At 35.1% G+C, this 20,300-nt stretch overlaps 2 protein-coding genes across 5 annotated transcripts; both read left to right on the plus strand.

The window, feature by feature from the left end:
* Positions 1-340: 340 nt before the first annotated feature.
* Positions 341-9,529, plus strand: LOC135651714 (uncharacterized). Its single transcript, XM_065172073.1, has 11 exons — positions 341-535; positions 2,713-2,802; positions 3,280-3,404; positions 4,106-4,600; positions 4,695-4,867; positions 5,006-6,252; positions 6,369-6,448; positions 6,644-6,739; positions 6,818-6,891; positions 8,599-8,731; positions 9,295-9,529. The coding sequence occupies exons 1-11, from the start codon at positions 451-453 to the stop codon at positions 9,376-9,378; spliced, it is 2,682 nt and encodes an 893-aa protein (XP_065028145.1). The 5' UTR covers positions 341-450; the 3' UTR covers positions 9,379-9,529.
* A 1,259-nt stretch (positions 9,530-10,788) lies between these two features.
* On the plus strand, positions 10,789-20,017 carry LOC135586068 (calcineurin B-like protein 3). 4 transcript variants are annotated; one of them, XM_065169975.1, is made up of 9 exons: positions 10,789-10,936; positions 12,525-12,679; positions 12,817-12,899; positions 13,266-13,325; positions 14,048-14,156; positions 15,255-15,307; positions 16,445-16,525; positions 18,078-18,190; positions 19,697-20,017. In XM_065169975.1, the coding sequence occupies exons 2-9, from the start codon at positions 12,556-12,558 to the stop codon at positions 19,752-19,754; spliced, it is 681 nt and encodes a 226-aa protein (XP_065026047.1). In that variant the 5' UTR covers positions 10,789-10,936; positions 12,525-12,555; the 3' UTR covers positions 19,755-20,017. The 4 variants fall into 4 exon arrangements, with proteins under 4 accessions (XP_065026047.1, XP_065026049.1, XP_065026048.1 ...); XM_065169977.1 differs by lacking the exon at positions 10,789-10,936 and adding an exon at positions 10,968-11,120; XM_065169976.1 differs by lacking the exon at positions 10,789-10,936 and adding an exon at positions 11,144-11,499.
* The last annotated feature ends 283 nt before the right edge of the window (positions 20,018-20,300 follow it).

The following is a 20,300-nucleotide window of genomic DNA, read 5'->3' on the forward strand; positions in this document are numbered from 1 at the left end:
AAGTGGATATAAATTTAATAATTTAAAAAATAATAAAATTATATTTTTATTTTTTATTCATATTTTTTTGGTATATGATAATATTTCTGATATTTTTTGTTGATAAAATTAATGATGTAAGAAAAATTAAGATTAAATATTTCATCTTTATAAGTATATAAATCTTAATATTATTTTTTTAATATAAAAATAAAAAATAAGTAATTACGTGCGTCGAGGAAATTGGCATCCGAGTGCGACGTGAATTGGTAGACCAAACAGCACGCTGATAACACGTGATAATCACGTGCACACAAGACGTCTATAAATATATGGACACGCTATCTTGTAGGACTTTTACTAGGGCATACCTCTGCGATTCGTTGTATGATCCCCGTTGTCTTCCTCGTCCGAAAACCCTAACTCATCCTAATTCTTTTTGTCCGAGCTACGTCCCTTCTCTCTCGATCTATGGGAAAGAGAAGGGAGCGCCGCCTTGCGGCGATGATGGCGGCGAGCCGCAGAGTAAAGCTCGATCTCTTCACTGAGCCCTCTGGTATCCTCTGCCTTGCTCATCTTGATTCGTTTTTATTCAGAACATATGTTGAGGCAGAAGCAGTGTTGTCTTTTTTGGCTCGTTTCTTTTGTTGAATTTGTTGGGGACCTTCTGGCCGAGTCTTATTCGTCCTGTATTCTGTGCGTATTCCAATGATCTTTCGCTTTTGTTCGGATTGTTAAGTGTTTATGAGAAATGGGAACTTTTTTGGTGAATCGTGATAAATATTCTCCTTTCCTAGCCCGTAAAAGAATGGATTTTTTTTTGTTTCTTACTCTGTAATTTCTGGTTGCCCCCTTTAGATTTAAATTGATATTCTTTTATTTATGAACGAAAAACGTTAATTGGTTTTGTTTTCCTTCCCGTTATATCAATTTCTTACGTGATCCGAGGTAACAATATATATGAATTTAATTGTTTTCTGAAATTAGTGATTTCTAACCGACAACAGTGGTTAATAAGGACTTTAGACCTTTCTATTTCGTTTGTGTAACGAGTTAGGTGTTGACTTCTTGCCTTGTAGTTTCATTTTATATATCCTTGAATCTAGTGTGCGACATGAATACTACTGAGTAGAAGATTTGTCTAGTCATAAAATGTTGTTTCGAATATCTTCATGGCACATGATATGATATTGAATATTACATAAGAAAACGTTGGCTTCTATGGAGACTGTTCACCATTGAAGTGGGCTCAGCAGGCCAATTCAAGAAGCTAAGCAAAAACATATTTTGAAAATAAAAATCATGTGGCTTAGTTGAAATCTTGCAACTTACAGAAGCAGGGAATGCAAAATCTAAATTTAAGTGTATTGTGATGGAAAAGTCTAGTAAATGTTCAAAATATGGGGCAATTGTGTAACAATTATAAGTGAAGGTAACTAAAAGCTAAATAAACTATTCCTTAAGGAGTTATTAATACTTCCAGGATTTTCAAAGATAGCCAATTGGCTAATATATGCATTTTCACTAGTTAGCTGTATGGACTTTGATGATGCTTTGAATGTTTGGACCTGCTCAGGATAATTTGTGTCCATGCATTATACTGTCAGCATGGATTGAAATGAGAAGCATATAAGATGTCAAATTCTAAATTTAACTGTATTGCGATGGCAAAGTCTAGTAAGTATCCGAATATGAGGCAATTATGTAACAATTGTTAATGAAGGTAACTAAAAGCTAAACTATTCCTTAAGGAGTTGTTAATACTTCCAGGATTATCAAAGATAGCCAATTGGCTAATATATGCATTTTCACCAGTTGGCTGTGTGGACTATGATGATGCTTTGAATGTTGCATCTGCTCAGGATAATTTTTGTCCATGCATTATACCATCAGCATGGTTTAAAATGAGAAGCATATAAGATTGTGCATCCATACAATTCGTTTTCTTTTATCACCAAAGTTGGTCAGAAAAATGTCTCTGTGACTATGGGAGTTATTTTGATTGAGATTTCATGGTGATGAGATCTAAGTGATGAATGTCATAGTATCACGGGTGTTACATTCATCACTTAGGATAAAATCTAAATGATGAATGGCATAGTATCATGGACCAAATGTAACAGTAACAAGATAATAGCGACAGTTGAAATAGAACTAGTACAGAGGTAATATAACTATGTGTTTTTGTTTTTTTATTCTTACACAGATTGCATATGTTTAATACATTTTATATCCAATATAACCCAAATTGTTTATGGAGCAGTCTTATGAATTTGTCTATAGTTAGGTGTTATATACAATTTGTCAATATAACACCAAATTGTATATTTCTTACATGTTGCATGTTCAGCTGCTACTCTTCCCTCTATAGTTAGGTCAAGACCAGCTTTTTTGTCAGAACAAGAAAGAATCTGTCTCATCATTTTTCTTTTCAAGTGATGAGCATACTATCATTAGTATTAGTTTTCATTTGTCCTTGATTGGAACATATGCCACTGTTGAGTGGGTCATGTTTTGCATGACTGAATCTGTGGCAATTTTGTGGATAAGACCCAACTTTTATTTGGGTTTGTGGTTTAGATTGCATGACAATTATATGTGCTTTTGTTACAAACGTTTCTTTTGGGTGAATTTACAGACTTTTGTATCCTTCTTTAAAGTTATATGTGATCTTGGTCAAAATTTTTTTCTTCACTCTCTTTCCTTGTTACTAATCATATTTTCTGTTTGTAGGAGAGATGGTGGGCAATTCTTTACATGATGAAGTAGGAGGGGATCTTGATAAGGACCACCATGAGGTCCCCAGTTCACCATCTTCTTCAGGTGGGTTCCATCAATTTATCTTAAAGGACTATGTAGAGAGGATATGCCTGCAAAGCATATTTTTGGTGGAAATTTGGAAATATTGTACACGCTTGTTGTATGCACCAAATATCTGGTTCTGAGACTGTAGGGTGGCTGAAGAACATGCATTAGTCGTTTCAGATCGGGCTGCCACTGGGAAAATTGAATGACTCCCTACCTGTCATTATCCTCTGGCAGCATCTAGATGTGGAGGTTTGTATGTCTCTAGCTTTATTTGGTTTGTACCTGCTGACATGAGTTTTATGACTGCCAGGTGGGTGGTCATTTTTTTATCCTTTCAATGACAAAATAAAACTTATTTAACATATTATATATTATTCAGGAGATTGATAATAGTCTAATTTGTACTAATTTATATTATTTTGTTACTTATTAGCTCATTTTACTGCTTTTTGAGATATTTTACTAGTTTACAACTACATATAATGTCCTCAGGTCAGAAGCAGGAAAATCCTTTGTTGCTACTTGAACAATATAGCGATGATGAATTGGAAGATGACACAAGTGAACAACCAACACATACTGCTGAGGCGAGTGTATCAACTGGTCCTGAAGTCCAGGTATTGCTGCCCTAATTCTGTCACTAGTTTAACTTACAAAAGTGTTGATGTTCTTCTACAACCATAAGATGATGCATTTATATCACATGTATCTATTTAGTTGTTTTTAAGTGAACTTATTAGTTCCTTTGTGCTTTTTTCTAAAGTTGGTTTAAGGCTTAAAGATATGTTAGAGACTAGTAATGATCATGAACTTTTGGTTTCCTAAAATGTAACCCTGATTCTAGGGGTCTGACTTATTGTTGCAAGTTCATGCTGGTGGTGGAAATAGCACAATAATTTCTCTTCCACAAGGTAAAATGTCAGGTTTGTGTGGCATGAGTCGGATCTCATGCACGTCATGTCAGCACAAAGCATTCCAGCTTGCATAGTCACTCACTATTATGCTTCTGGGCATAATACCTGTGCTCTGTGCAGTATGTTGCATACAGTGCTTATTGTGGTCCTATTGTCTGTTTAATGCTAGCCATAAATTTTTAAGGAGGTTTTGCTATACTTGTGGTTTTTCTTGTATATCATGTAAAGGTCACTTGTCCAAGATCCTTTCTAATAGTCCTCTTAAAAATTTAATATACTAGTTCTTGGACTGTTTACTTACATATGATGGAATGTGTCCTTGTTTGAGTTTGTTCTTGGATTTGTTATTGTATTTCTAGCTAGTAAATTTTATGTGCCAGAAAGTATAACATCATTACCAACAGGGTCAGGAGAGTGTAGGTGCAAGTGGGATTGCTGGAAGCAAACCTGATAACGCAGATGCTACTGGTGACATCAAAGATGATGACCAGTTGGATCACATCAACAATGTCGACTCAAATGATACCAAAGAAAGTGATGTTGCTTTAGCAGCTTCTCAATATACTGAAGCTGATCCGGCTAGTCAAACTGTTCTTGATGCTTCTGGAATGCAAATCGTCGGTGATCTTACTGGAAATTGGAAGGTTGTCATGCATGGGCAGAGCAACCAATATTATTATTGGAATACTGTGACAGGAGAGACTTCATGGGAGATACCTAGTGGAATGGAAGTTTCAATAAGTGGAGTAGATCTTTCTTCCACTGTTGGAGGACAAGTGGCTTATCCTGTTCTTATGCATGCAAATAATGCAGCTCCTGAGATGCATGGAATTACTAATTTGGTCCCCACAAGCATGGAGGCCTATGGAACTGTGGAGTTGGATAAAGAGAATGGAAAGGTTTGTGTGACTCACATTGGGAGTTTCGATGCTATGGTACTATACACTATACATACATAGGTCATAATTACTAACTTCTTTATTACATTGACAGCGATCAGGCAATGCCTTTTTGGACTTTTCAAAGACTTCAGGAGAAGATCTCTCAATCTATGAAGTGAAGCATGCTACAGAAACTACCGCATGCTATGAAACAACAGATATTCATTCTGCTGAGCTTGTTAAATATGGTCAAAGTTTATTGCAAAGATTGAAAGCAGTGAAGGGGTATTTTTTTGTTTTGTGATTTTTTTTGCTGTTGCTCTATGCTGTTTTCTTTCTAATAATTGTTTTTATATCATTATGTGAACGGTATATAGTAATTGTTTTAGTCACATCTTAATGGTGATATGTTGTCTTTTGCAGTTCTCTTAATGGACATGAATGGATGGAGAAGGAAATTGAGTTTAGAATATCTGATTGCAGAGCACTTTCCTCGTATGGGTTATCGCTGCTTCCATTTTGGTGGCATACTGAAACACAGCTCAAACAGCTTGAATCTGTGATTTCCAGGGAAGAAGCTTCTTTTGTAGCTGAGAAAAGCATTTTGCTTTGCGTAGGAGCAGCATCTGAAGTGGTTGAGAAGATCAATGGTGAAAATCACCAGTCAGTTCTTGATACTGCTGCAACAGTAGTACAAACTGATGAGCATATGCCTGAGATTGAAGGAACCATTATTAAGGGATTTTCTTCTGGTTTAACCAGTAAGAATTTGGGAACAGATACAGAAGTTGAAGGTGTGCAGCCAGTGTCAAATGTTGAGTCACATACCGAGGATGTGGATATGGATGTTGAGATGGAGGTTGATGATGAAACCATTACAGTCCACACTGCTGCTCAATATTCATCAACCACCGAATGTCCAGCTTCAGTGGAACCAGCAATCCTGACAGACACATCTTCAGTGGTCTCCAGTTCAGTTCCTGCAGATGAGCCAAGCATTCCACCACCTCCAGATGAGGAGTGGATTCCTCCACCACCTCCTGATAGTGAACTGATTCCTCCTCCTCCTCCAGAAGACCCACCATTACCATCATATCCTCCACCTTATGCTGAAGCCATACCTCCACCTTTCCAAGATCAATATAGCTTGGGTTATGCTGTTCCATCTTATGAGTATTATACTCCTGCAGTGAGTGAGGTCACAAGCGTCAGCTATTATGTGCATGCTGATGGATCTCATATTTCTGAAACTGTGCAACCATCATACTATGAGCCAGTAGTTTCGAGTTCTTATCCTGAATTGGTTGCTGATGTCCAGTCAGTTGAACCGATAACATATTATGGCATTTCTGGTGGAGCTGTCCCTCATGTACCTGTAGTCACTGTCACAGGATCATCTGGGTATTATGTTGAATCAGGGCCTGTCAGCTATAATGATGGTGTTTCTGTACTGGATCAAGCAAGTTCTGTTGGGTATACCATGGAGTCTGTGAATAGTGTTTTGCCTCCAGTTAAGCATGAATCTGATGTTGCTGCAGTTTCCAAAGAGCCTGACAAGGGCAGTATGCAAGTAATTTCAAATGTGTCTTCCATGCAACTTGCTAGTAATGCTTCTTTGAATGGGAGTACCACAGTTGCAACTTCCGCTGCCACCAAGAGTAAATCCAGAGGTTTTGAATTCTCAGTGACTATTTGATTTATTAACTGGACACATACAGGATACATGCCAATGCTAGCCATGTATCCTGTGCATATTGATGCTAACGACCTTGCTACGTCTTACCAGTTCTGCGTGGGAAGAAGCGCACGGTTGCTGTCGCCCCAACTTTGAGGTCTAATAAGAAGGTCTCCAGTCTGGTGGATAAGGTATTATTTAGATTGCTCGAGTTTTTCTCCATAACCTAGTGCAATAAGTGTTATCTCTTGCACACATATACATATGTCCACAATGAATTATTTAGATTGCTCGAGTTTTCTTCATAACCTAGTGCAGTAAGTGTTATCTCTTGCACACATATACATATGTCCACAATGTATCTTATGGTACATTGATTTCATCAGTGGAAGGCTGCAAAAGAGGAACTGCATGGAGAAGAGGATGAAGAACCGGAAGATGCTCTTGAAATTTTGGAAAAGAAACGCCAAAAGGAAATAGAGGTTTTTAATATTGCATTTGCTTTAGCTGTTACACTTGGATGTGTCAGCATTTTGGTGTTAACATGTTCATGCATACAGGAATGGCGTGCACGTCAGATTGCAAGTGGCGAAGCTCAAGATAATGCAAATTTTCTTCCCTTAGGTGGTGATTGGTATGTTCAATTCATTAGCCTTGAACTTTATTATCTTCGTGTACCGAAGTTTAAGGTGTGCATATCTTGTCATGTCGACTGGTATGGTTGCATGCTGCATTCCTTTTTGCATGTGCTGTGCCTTGCCATGTGCAAGCATCCTGGCCACAAAAAGTATTCTTCATACTGGTTTGGTGTCAGTGTAGCGCACACATAGCACTTAAATCGTTGGGTTGTACCTTCATATAACCGTGATACTTAAGCTTTCTCAATTTTTATCTTTTGAATTATATCTGATCCTTTAGTTGAGTGATTGATATCCCCAAACTGAATTATATCAGGTTATTTAATTCTTCATGAGTTTATTAATGATATTTTCTCTCACTATTTGCAATATTTTAAGAACAAATTATGAATCAGTGAAACTATTTATTGCTTGACTTATTGCCAGTTATCATTCATTTTTTTTCCATTTACACTTTTGTTTTATGTTACACAGTGTATAAAGTTGTATAAAAATAAGTTTTTTATATGTTTGCTCATTCGTTTTGAGCTTTTACCAAACTCATCTACTTCCCATAATCCCCACCTTTGATCCTAGATGATTTTTTTCCTGAATGAACTTGTGAATATGCATGCACTTTCCTAGCCGATGGCACTAGTGGACTAAAGAGAAACTTTTCCTTTTCAATTCTTCATTGAAGCTGCCTTTTTTATATGTTATTTTCTTAGTACAGAATACAAAACATGAGCCATGTTGAAATGCACATATTAACATGAAAGGGCAAAAGTTTTAGATCAACTGTAGCAGGTCATGCTATATTCATGTCTTTGTGATATATGTAGTCATAGTTTCAAATACCAGTTGTACCAGTATGTACCATTGGGTATCTACCGGTCCATTATTATTATATATATATTTTTCAGTGATACCAGGTGGTGCATATCAGTGTACCTACCTGATAATGCATCAAAACCGGTATGCGACTGGTATTTAAAATGGTCATGCATTTATATATTTTTATATGTAGATATGTACATGCACATATATATTTGATGTGCTATACAAGACTATCTGCTGGTTATTTTTGCCAATGACATCTTAGTTTCTTGACAAAATCTGCCATCAATGGCTCTTTATATCACTTTGATTCAACAACCAATGCCTTTATCTTTATTGGGTTAGAATCCTGGGATCACAGTAGTTTTTTAGAGTCGTGATTGTCGGTCTTGTGTGGTAGTTATCTAGGTGCAGCTTGAAGTGCCACAGATTTTTTTCCCTTTGCCTGGGTCAGATTTAGTCTAACAAAATATCTGAGACATCTCTACATTGAGTGTTGATCCTACTCAAATAAGGTTTTTTATATTCAAGTAACCATGAGCCTAAGCCAAGTTCTACACTGAAACCTCAAGGATTATTACTTCTTTAAACGTGTCCTTTTATTTAGAGATGCCTCGTTTAGATTCATTCAGCTACTGAGAATCACATATGTTTGTTGTAACCCTTTCTGCTTTGTAGTTTACTTCAGCATGTCCTTTTGGGTATTAATGGGTGGTACCTGCAATTTCAAGTTGCATTCATCATTAAATCATTTTGGTAAATCTTATGTATCCTAGTTGATGCCAGCTTCATATTGATCGAACTGAGATCAAAATTCCTGTTTGAACTCTTTTTTATGGGCATGGAAAGGTCTTACAGATTGATGGTATTGCTATCTTTTTCTGTAGGCGTGAACGAGTGAAACGGAGGAGAGCAGAAGCCAAGACTGGACCAGGCGAAACTGTTCCTGGAGCAGCTGTGAATGAGAAAAAACAACCTGATTTAGCAGAACTCTCCAGAAGTCTTCCTCCTGGTTGGCAGGTTTGCCCAATAGCACATCATCTTTTTAACTTATATTTAGAATTCAATATCCATAATGACAGACCTGATTTTAATTTGAAGATGTCCAGTTACCCTAGTGCTCCTGTTGAAATTGTATATCTTTTGTTCGTTATCTATATAGTATGGAACTTGGATCAGCAGTGGTTCTGGTTGACATTTAATAGTGTATCTCTGGGTAATTGTTCTTCACAGGGTACCAACTTTCTGCAACTTGATGGATCTCATTTAATGGTTTCTATGCTGTTTTTCTTTGCCAGTCCTTTTTGTGATTATTATTTGAGCCATCTTTTGAATCTGGATTTTTCAATTTTTATTTTGATAATTTTTTTTACCCTTTAGAGTCTGGGTAATTGTTCTTCACAAGATACCAATTTTCTGCAACTTGATGGGTCTCATTTAATGGTTCTTATGCTGTTTTTCTTTGCCATTCCATTTTCTCACTATTATTTGACCCATCCCTTGAATCTGAATTTTGTAATTTTTATTTTGTTAATTTTCTTTTAACCCGTTGAGTCATATTTGACTAATTTGGTCCTTTACAGGCTTATTGGGATGAATCGTCAAAGGAAGTCTATTATGGAAATAGCAGCACCTCGGAAACAACCTGGACTAAGCCAGCAAGATAAAATACACAGTTACTGACTTTTAGGGTTTTGCATGTCAGGGTTGTAACAACCAAATGTACTCGGTCGAGCATTCTGAAAGGCATCGACATGGCTATTGTAGAGGGACTCAATCTCAAAAAATTCCTATATTTTAGTCAATTAAAGTCTTCAATGTGATGATTCCCATGTTGTGCTATTTGCAATGAGCAGTACGTCCATTCCCATGCGGAGGTTTTGATGAGAGACAGGTGCGTCGAATGGAAATGGACGTACTGCTCATTGGAATGGACGTACTGTTGATGAGAGACAGGTGCGTCGAATGGAAATGAACCCAAACTTCACAGCAGTGACAAGCTGTCTTGCTTCCGGGCTAGCCTTTCTTGTTGCTTGATTGGGGAATCGATATGACTTCTGAACCTGGTAACGCTTTAAATTTGCCAGGAACAATGTTCGCGAGATTGTGCTGTCCAACATTTAAAAAAGAGGTCTTTTTCTGCAAGTGAAAAAGATAAGATAATTGTCAAGCGAAGGCTGGTACATCTCCACGCTTAAAATGCAGAAAGCTTTGTGAGTTGTAATCCCCAAAATATAGCTATTTTATTTTCTTATGAAAACATTTGTCTATGTATTTTCATTCATTGATTTGTTACCATGAAATTAATTATTATGATTATGATGTGTGTGATCATATGATGATGATGGGAAAGAAAATAAAATATGCGATGATGCTGGAAAAGGAATGATGATGGGATGATGACAGCATAATAACGAACGATGGATATAACGCCCAGTGGCAGCAATGGTGACCGTAATGTTGTTGATGTTAATGATTTACGAAAATCTGAAATGTATGGAAAACTATTTTTGTATAATGTAAAAAGACAAATAAAATCAGGATGTGAGAAACCCATATATATATATATATATATATATATATATATATATATATCTAATTCTAATTGCTGAATATGTCGTTTATATTTTTATTTTTGAAGATATCAAATATGCTCATAATTTTTAATGACGTTATTGGTCATCATAGGCGGCCTTATGTTGGTTAATAATGTCAGTTCCAAACTTCACAACAATTTGGATTATGCTTTGAACTATATGAATAGAATATGTATCTCTATACTTTTAATATGGTACATAGATCGTTCATGTGGACATATCTTATCTAATATATTTTAATCAATTGATTGAAATTAACTGAGTACACTTAACTTTTTTTTTAAAGGATAAAATTATCGGATAAGATGCTTGAACACTTAAACATCTGATAAATGGATCTGATATACTTAATTTTATAAAATATCTTTTAAGTTTGAATTTGAAGAGATAAATACAAATTAGTTACTTTAGAGGGATATATATAATTTTCCTGCGCTAAAAAAAAAAAAAAAAACCAAGTACTAATAATTAAGACACAATGACGATGGTTGAAAACTCGCAAGTTTATAAGCACGAACGGCGTTGCCGTGGTGTAGAGGTCCCAAAAGTCGAGAGAGACTGAGCCTATCATGATGAGGAACGTGGCCACCCCTTTTCTTCTCTGCTGGATTCCCGTTTTTCTCCGAAGGTAACTTTTCTCTGTGCCATCCCTCGGGGACATTTGGAACCCTCGTTTGGTCCTTTCCTCGGATCCTGAAAGTGTTCTTCCCCAGTCGATCTTCTCTCAATCGAAGTGCAATTCTTTCGATTTTCGTATCGGACGATGACACAATCTGGCGTTCTCGATATGTTGGAGATAAAAATTTTTGGTGGTTGTGTTTTCCGGAGAATTTTCGTTTCTTCTCTTTTTGGATAAAGATCTTAGGGTTCTCAGTTTCCCAGACTTATGGTTGTAAACTGGGAGAGAAATGAAAGGAAAAACATTGGGGCTGAACAAAACCCCCTGGAAGGCTCTGGGGGCGATGGACAGGGGAATCTGAATCTGTGGGCTAATTGCTGAGAGAGAATTGAAAGAATTTTCATAGAGCAGAATGGCTAATTGATTGTAGTAATATGGGAATTTATCTGGATTCTGTTACAGAAGTTATGGGCATCAGTATTTTGCAGATCCCCTGTAGATATGAATGTGCTACGTTTTCTGTTCTGACTAATGCTCTTCTCTTCAATTTCCATTCGGAATGATTCTTTTAGGTGGTCCCTTAGTCTCTCTGTTTGCACTTCCCATAAGTTATAATGAATTTTTCCTCCTTTTATCTCATACCAATATGAGTCATCCTGTATATTAACTAATGATGGATTCTTGCTGTCTCAAGTACAGTTTACTTTGCTAGTCATCTTTGATCCCTTTGTGATGTTCCATCTCCGCCATATTATTTGATTATAATGCATCTGACTCCCATCTTGACTGAGATTGAGTTGATGAGATTATAATGAGATTTCCTGTTATTATTCCTTTTGCAACTTCCATACAGAAAGCTAGGTGTTTTAAGTATGTCTAGCTAACAAAGCCTTAAAATTTTATCCTTTCAAGCCGAGCCAGGTTTTACTGCAAAGTTAGAAGGCAAGATAAAAGTCTTTGTTTCTAGGTGATTTTTTGCTCTTACTTGTTTTTTAATCACTTACCTGGGTGGGTTTGGGTGTGTTAAGAGTAGATGCCATCTTGTTAGAGGCTGCACAGAATACTCATGATCTATATCTTGCTGAGCTCTCCATCTGCAGTTTCATTGCCTATTTACAAATTGCAAATGAGTTGAGCTGTTGCCTATTTCTCAATCACAGTGTTTGAAAGGTTAAAGATCAAGTTAATCTCTCGAGTAAAAATAACATTTTTGTGGTTTCCTGCATTTGGGTTTTCTTCAAGGAGGAATTTATATATGAACCTATAAACTGGTCATATGTTATACAGGTAGTTTGTCTATTTTGGTAGGATATTAGCATGTCCTCTCGGGACATATAGGTTGAGAATTTGAGATGTTGCGGGTGCCCTGGAACTATGACCTGCCTATATGTTATACTGCCAGTTTACCTATCATGGAGGTTACAGGATTTCGTTTTGGAACCTTTTCATTTACAATCTAAATTTGCGTATATGCATAATCCAAAACACTGATATGTAAAATTTATGACTTTTTAAAATTTTTAATTTTGCAATCTAAATTTAAAAAATTTTGCTTGAAATTTTATGTGAGATTCATTAATTATCATCCCAAATGCAGGTACAGAATGATTTGATGAGGGGGAAATATAATGTTGCAGTGCCTAGAAGTTTTCAAGCATTCACTCGGCATCTTGTTAAAGTGCTGTGATCTTGATCTGTGCAATCAACCAAAGGGACTTGAAGACCCTGAGGTTTTAGCCAGGGAAACTGTTTGTATGTTATACCACTACCGAAGTTGTTGATAACATCTATTTGTATGAGAAGACAGCTTTTTCACTTTTCTTGGATCTTACCTTTGATAGCTGTATAGTTTGCATTGGTGACTAAGTCTGCGATAATTTTGTTTGCAGTTAGTGTAAGTGAGATAGAAGCACTATACGAGCTATTCAAAAAGATCAGCAGTGCTGTAATTGATGACGGCTTGATCAACAAGGTTTGAAACTTAACTGTTATTTGTGACCATATACATTTATCCTGCAATAAGTTTCAGCTTGGAGTTTTTGAGATCCAATAGTGTATTATATTTTTAGAAAAAAATGTGCTACATTCCATTTTAAGCATGATTACTGTTTGAACCTGCAGTGTATTTTTCATTATTCTTTAATCTTTTTGCAGATATTGTGCCTTATATTTATCTTTCTCTTATTTGTTATATTTTTTGAAGTTATAAAGATTTTACTGCTGTCCTGTTCTAAAGGGTGTAAGCATTTCATATCTGTTTTAGTTTGTTAAAGTATGATGACATAAATGCAGTGATTCTATCATACAATGACTGATTGCTTTAACAATTATGCTTCAGGAAGAGTTTCAATTGGCTTTGTTCAAGACTAACAAGAAGGAGAGCTTATTTGCTGATCGGGTATGCCTTACGAAACTGTGTTGTTTGAGATATTTCTTTGGATATATCCAATGTTGATATGCATCAGAAAGTCCATAGTTTACTGACCCTACATTTTTTCTTAGTTAATCGGTTCTTTCTCTCACATGACTCTTCCCTTTCTCAATCATCTTTCACTAGAGCTCCGTAAGATGAACTCATTCATTGGGTTTTGCTCTGCCTTGAACAACAGTAATTTTCCTTTGTTACAAAATTGGCCTGGCTTTCAGCATAACCTATTTCTTGGTCTGTAGTTACTGTAATCTACTTAGGAAGCCTTTCTAGGTGTGTTATTTGTGAGTGCATTACATAATGTTTGTTTCATATACCTTGATATGTAACCTAAATATTCGTGTATGGACAGCAGCTCATGCATTCCTGGTCCCTGATTTTTGATGAATGGTTACTTGTGTTCTTACATTGAAACTCACAAGTTTGGAGCAATTATAAGTTCATTACCTTATTTATTTTCATCCTTCTCAGAGGAATTCATCTTTTAAAATTTTGGAGCATTTAAAGAATAGAAACCATTGATCATGGTTTAATATCAACTGTAAATTATAATAAGAAGTTGGTTCTTTTGGGTTTCCATTTTCAAGCACATATAGGATTTTTAGTGCTATCTTTTTTTTCGTAAATGCAGAAATAGCAAGACAAGTAACTTAGACAAGTGCAATGCAACACTTTGTGCTTATTTTACACAGGTGTTTGATTTGTTTGACACAAAACACAATGGAATTTTGGGATTTGAAGAGTTTGCTCGTGCTCTTTCTGTATTCCATCCAAATGCTCCAATCGATGATAAGATTGAGTGTAAGTTGTATATTTTGTACTATACGTCATATAAATGTTTTCTCAGATTCTAAACATACATAGATTCCACGTCATAAAATATTTTGTTTAATTGTCATTTATTTAAGGATATGAAATTTAAACAAAGCACAGTACCACATAGCATCTTATTTGAAGCAATGCAAGTTGATAATACACTTCTTGTTCTTTAATCTGAATGCAGCTTTTTTATGAGCAAACTATGTTCTATCAGTATACCACTGGGCCCCAAATAAAAGATTGAAGTTTCTGTATCTTATGGATTATGCTTAATTTTAAATTTGGAACATGTGCATGCTTTATCATTTTGTTGAATTTTGTCGCTTGAATCCTCAGGTTTTTCCTTAATAAATTTCTATTAGATGGTATCTTGGTATTTCATATGTGCTACCTGCCCATTCATGGGTCTCTGGTAGCTTCCCTCCTAGCTTGTGCATTGCTGGTTCAGAATTTTATACTACAAATTAGACTAGAAAAACTGTCATCCTTAGCACTCTTTAACAGAAGTATTAGCTTCTTCCCTTGTTAAATCCATGGTCTTCAAGATGAGTTTTTTTTCTATATTTTATCTTTGCCCTATGCCCTTCTTCTAGCTTCTTCCTGTATCCAGGAGGTTTTTGTGGCTAAATCCATGTTTGCTTGAGCATATATTTCAAACAATGATATACATTTTTCTATAGTTTTTTAGCTTTTAAGTAAACTTTATTTCTTAAATTTGTCCTAGTGCACACATGTAAGCGAGCCATTGCAATTCTGGATTGCCTTTTGATATAGAATCGGATGTAATATTTGATGGTAGTATGACAGTATCAACAACTAGTTGGCAGGAAATTGCTAGATAATGTATTGCCCTTTTCGTTTTTCTTTCAGTGTTGGGATGGTCTTGTCTCAACTACTTTAGATTGTAGATTGGGTGTCAATAGCAAGTTACTCTGATCTTCTGGTATTTTGTTCCACATTTTCTTTATCATTTTTTTACTTACTTCATATGTTTAATGCTAGCTATATGCTTTATCAGCCATGTTCTGTGTTGATGTTGTTTTGTGGACACAAGATAACTAACATTTTCCTTTAATGCAGTCTCATTCCAACTATATGATCTGAAGCAGCAAGGATTTATTGAAAGACAAGAGGTATTTAATGTTTAAATTATTATAATAAATAGTATATCATGAGGATCCTGTGCTCACTTTATTCTGTTATGTGTAATAAGATCTAGATTCTCCAAATATCCTATATGAACATGTGTAATGATATAGTTTCTGTTAACTATATTTATGTGGTGATTCTTGCATTAACCAAGTACATGATAATACTTTATGTCAAATTCTCCCTTGTATACCCTCTCAAATGGATCATATTGTCTGCCTTCACTACAGGTGAGATACATTAACATCTTTAGTATGGAAGCTATTGTAGCAGCAAACTTAATGTAATTTGAAAGTATTACATAAAATTGGGTATATTATTTACATGCTTGATTGTGGGGGTAAGCTAAAAGAAAAAGCAAATGATAGAAAGCTTAACCTAATTATCATGAACGATGATCATGAACTAAACATGATCTGGCAATATTTTCTGATATATGGTAACACCAAGAGATCCCATATCAGCATTACATACTACCATTTTTTTTCTGCACTATTTATTCACATTTTTCAACACATTGAGTTTCTTGTGAATAACTAGAGAATCCAGAGTTATGGGTAATTTGGAAGACAAATTGTTTCAATAAAAGGAAGAAACAATTTCTGTGTAAACTATGAGAGAATCTGGAGTTCCTGGTGATTTAGATGACGACTTGTTCCAAGAAAGGGAAGAAGCAATTGCTGTGTAATTGTTTTTTCGACATAGCCAGCTGATGTAAATTGCTCAATCAGCCATTATGTAACATTTAGCGTTCGATTCTTGATCTGTATCTGGGACATGACACAGTTTAGCAACCTTATCATTGTACCAAGACCATTTAATTTTGTTTGTTTGCTCTGTAAAATGTTTATCATTGCATGAAAACCCTTCTAAATGTGTTTTTCCTTGTACATCGTAAAGAACATTACATCTTTTTCCTTTTCTTTATGGGTATCTATGAAAATAGGTATTCCAATGATAAGGATGCATATGTCCTGTAAAGAAAGAAATATACATGTGATATGGAACTCAAGAAAATTGTTGCTTCAGAATAACGTTTGTGGCTTATTTGAGCAACTATTAAGTTGGGTCAGAAGTGCTTCACTTGACATGAAATATGATTAAGTACCTATGGTTCCCAGGTTAAGCAAATGGTCGTGGCTACTCTTGCTGAGTCAGGCATGAATTTGTCAGATGAAGTTATCGAGAGTATCATTGATAAGGTGATCCCATCATGTTTCATGTTTTTGTCTTGATATGTAACCTCTAGATGTTACATGCATGATGATGTCTTTGTGACCCTAGAAAATGGCTGTCATGATGTTTCCTATATTTTTCTGCTTTTTTGCATCAAATATATTGTAGATTAAAATTACATGATTATGTTTGAGATTTTTCTTTCCATGTTCACCACAATCTTTATTGGAATTCAAATATCAAGTCCGAGAGTTTTGTCTGATAGACTTGTTTTTTTGCTTATGTTTTAGTGTTTTATGTTAATTATGATTGCTACTTTTCTAAGATTGTATGTACCTGGGCAAATGCCAGATGAAAACGTAGACTGATATGGAATGAGATTCTGTAAGTCCTTTCAAAAAATTACCTTGGTGGTTTACATGCTTGGAGGATAATCTTTGGAGTTCAAATATCAAATCTAAGAGTTTTCTCTGTTGGAGTTTTTTTTTTCTGTTGTTTTAGTGTTTTATATTAATTATGAGTGCTACTTTTCTAAGATTGTGTGCACCTGGGGAAATGCCAGATGAAAATACAGACTGATATGGAATGAGATTCTGTAGGTCCTTTCAAAAAACTACCATGGTTGTCTACATTCTTGGAGGATGTGACCAGAGATGGGTCTCAATAATATAATTAGGCAACTAGGCATCCTTAATATCTACTTTTTGTTGGCAAATTTTACTAGGCATCACATGGATGGCCAAGCATCCTTCGTTCTCCATATATCACCTTTTATATTGGTTTTACATTGGTCAAGGATAGCGTGTAGCAAATTGTTTTTTGACATTTGTGAAGTTGATCGTTATGAACATCATTGAGGAGTAAGTCAAGAGGAGAAGAAAACCAAGGTCGATTTGACTGGAAGTAGTGAGGACATATAGCCTAGCAATCATCAAAGGATGCTGAACATTGTGATCCAAAGGACATTTTTATCTGAAATAGTTGGAACTTGGCCTGTTTCAAAATCCTAGACTGAAGTTTTATCCAGTTACAAAATGAGAGAGAATCAACTAAATGAAGGAAGAAAACTATAGTAGTAAGTGCATGTAATGATCAACTAACCATTTCTTTTGTGACTTTGAGTAAAGAGGTAATATGATGTCTGAAACTGTGGTTATGTTGAACCAAACCAACTGTTAATTACTGCCTGTCAGTAATTGCAAAGAGAAGATATCTAGCTTAGTTATGGCAGTAAGTTTGAAGCATTAAATGTTTATGACTAGCAGTATTATTGAAAGGTGTTGCTATGACTGAAATATAGTTAATATTAGTCACTAGAACAATTGCCTTTGCATTTATGTATTGTCCCCAGTTCAAATAAGTGTTGATGGAAGTCAGAAACTATTCTTTGTCAATGCAACATGGACAGTACATTGCTATCAGCTATCAATAAATTGGTTACTGATTATGAAGTTAATTATGATATCTGTCCATCATATATATTATTATTTCTGTGCATAAAATGTTTCTACTTATAAATTTGTTGGATAATTGCTATTTTTTAACCTACATATGTTACTTCCCTCTTTTGGTTCTCAGACATTTCAGGAAGCTGATACAAAACATGATGGAAGAATTGATAAGGAAGAGTGGCGCAGTCTTGTCTTGAGGCATCCTTCTTTGTTGAAGAACATGACCCTTCAATACCTCAAGTAACAATCTAGTAGCCTCTTGTTATCATTCTCATATTGTTCCGATAATTGGTTCTAGATTATTTTCTTTCAAATTCTATTTGATTTATGGGTAGTGGTTCAGTCGCAAAGGCCTTTTGAACATAACAGTCTCTATACTTTTGACATTGTTGATTCCAAAATAGGATATAACTTGACATTCTTTTTCTTCATTCTGTTATTTGTATTTAGTTATTATACCTTAGTTTAATTAACATTGTTGAATTTAGCTAAAGGTCTTGCTAAGCATATACTGGATGCCATATAAAGGATTGGAAGTCCCAAAGTTTAGGATTCCACAAATAACAGTGTCAGAAAATGCTGGCAATTTATAAAAAACACCAATTTATTGGAATTATTCATGACAATGTCTCATTCAAAAACTTTAAAAAATAGAGCTTTAAAACAAGCTAAATGAATGCTGTGTTTCTATGCATTGTTGGGTCAGAATTAGGAAACTTGCAGGCTAGAGATTGAATGGGAGGGTAGTTACGGATAGCACTCAGAATGTAGATATGTTTCACAATTTTTGGGATGTGGTTCATTATAATATACGGTTGTATTCCCAATAGGAAAGTCGGTCAATCAATCCTTTTGTCTTCTTTATCATGTAGGTGCTCAGAGAGCTACCTATCTGTCACTAGCTACCTATCTGAACTCACATGAGCACAACGGCTTACTTCCTTTCCTTACAAAACTCATATCGGCAAAGAAGAACTCCACTCGTAACACTGCTTTGCTATGCTTTGACTCATTGTTTATGACTAGGAAGACAATGTCCTCCTTTTGTGGAATAATTTGGTTTCTAAGTATGCTTCTGACTTGCAAGATTGAGCCATTTACATTTGATCTTATACACATTATATTTTGGATTTACCATTAAATTAAATTGTACAGACCTCTTCATTTTAAACAAAAACATGCATATAAATATGTGAGACAATCATATAAACTTGCATGACTACCATCTTTTCATTTTGAACTTGATAAAAATAAAGTTCGTTTTATCAATTTTCTTATATCCGGCAGAATAGAACAATTAGCTGATTGGCTTTAGTTCAGAAAGCTGTTATTTATGGGTTTTACATATTTCTGTTATGGCTATATTTAAGACATGCATATATATTTTGGTTTATAGCTGAGTTTGAACCACCACAATGCTGATTTGTTGTCTGTCAACTAAATTTATCGAGCACATCTAGATAAACTAGGTCTATATGTATGTAAAATAAAGGCTAAAAGTAACAAACCAACATAGAAGATTTTCATTGTGTGGATACTCCGCATAAATACAATTCATTTACGAAATTCTGGTTTGAGCTATACTTGTTGATGTGGTTTTTCTGGTCTGAACTTCATCATGCATGCTTTTGTGTTAAAAGATTAGTTCCTGCTATATTGTTGCTTCTATAGCTGTTCTGACCTGGACTCTGAATTATTATGACTTTATGCAATTATCCTGCTAATTATTCTATTTTTTATTAACAGGGACATTACAACTACCTTCCCAAGTTTTGTCTTTCATTCACAGGTTGATGATACCTGAGTCTGATTTTGTTACGACTTGATTTTCCATGACATGCCAAGTTTGTGGATGGTTAATTCACTATGGTGAATGTTATGAAGAATAAATAGTAAATTGGCAACTAGCACTTGCTTTAACTTCTTTGTTTTCCTTATAATTTATTAAATTCTTTACCCAAGGCATGTAATATGTGAAGGAAAGTACCGAGTTTGTGGATTGTGAAATTTGTGTTGCCCAGCAATGTGAAGAAAAAAGAAAGATATGTGTGGTCTTACTTAAAAGAATATATGGTGCTCTGGCTTAGAATTTGAAACTAAAACTACAGCACAGTAAATTGGACAGGGACCAAAAAATTCTTTGCAAAAAATATAACATTTTGCAGTCCTGTTCTGTATAGTAAAATTGATGATTTGCTGGCGACCAGTACAGAATTGTGTTATGATTCGGAGAAACTGCCGTTGGTTTGTGAATAATGCACATTTTGGGTAAAAATTCAGACAGTTGAGCTGGTTGTTTTAAATTCATATATATATATATATATATATATATATATATATATATATATAT

This window comes from Musa acuminata, chromosome BXJ3-10 (genome assembly GCF_036884655.1).
Source record: "Musa acuminata AAA Group cultivar baxijiao chromosome BXJ3-10, Cavendish_Baxijiao_AAA, whole genome shotgun sequence".
Classification (NCBI taxonomy): Eukaryota; Viridiplantae; Streptophyta; class Magnoliopsida; order Zingiberales; family Musaceae; genus Musa; species Musa acuminata.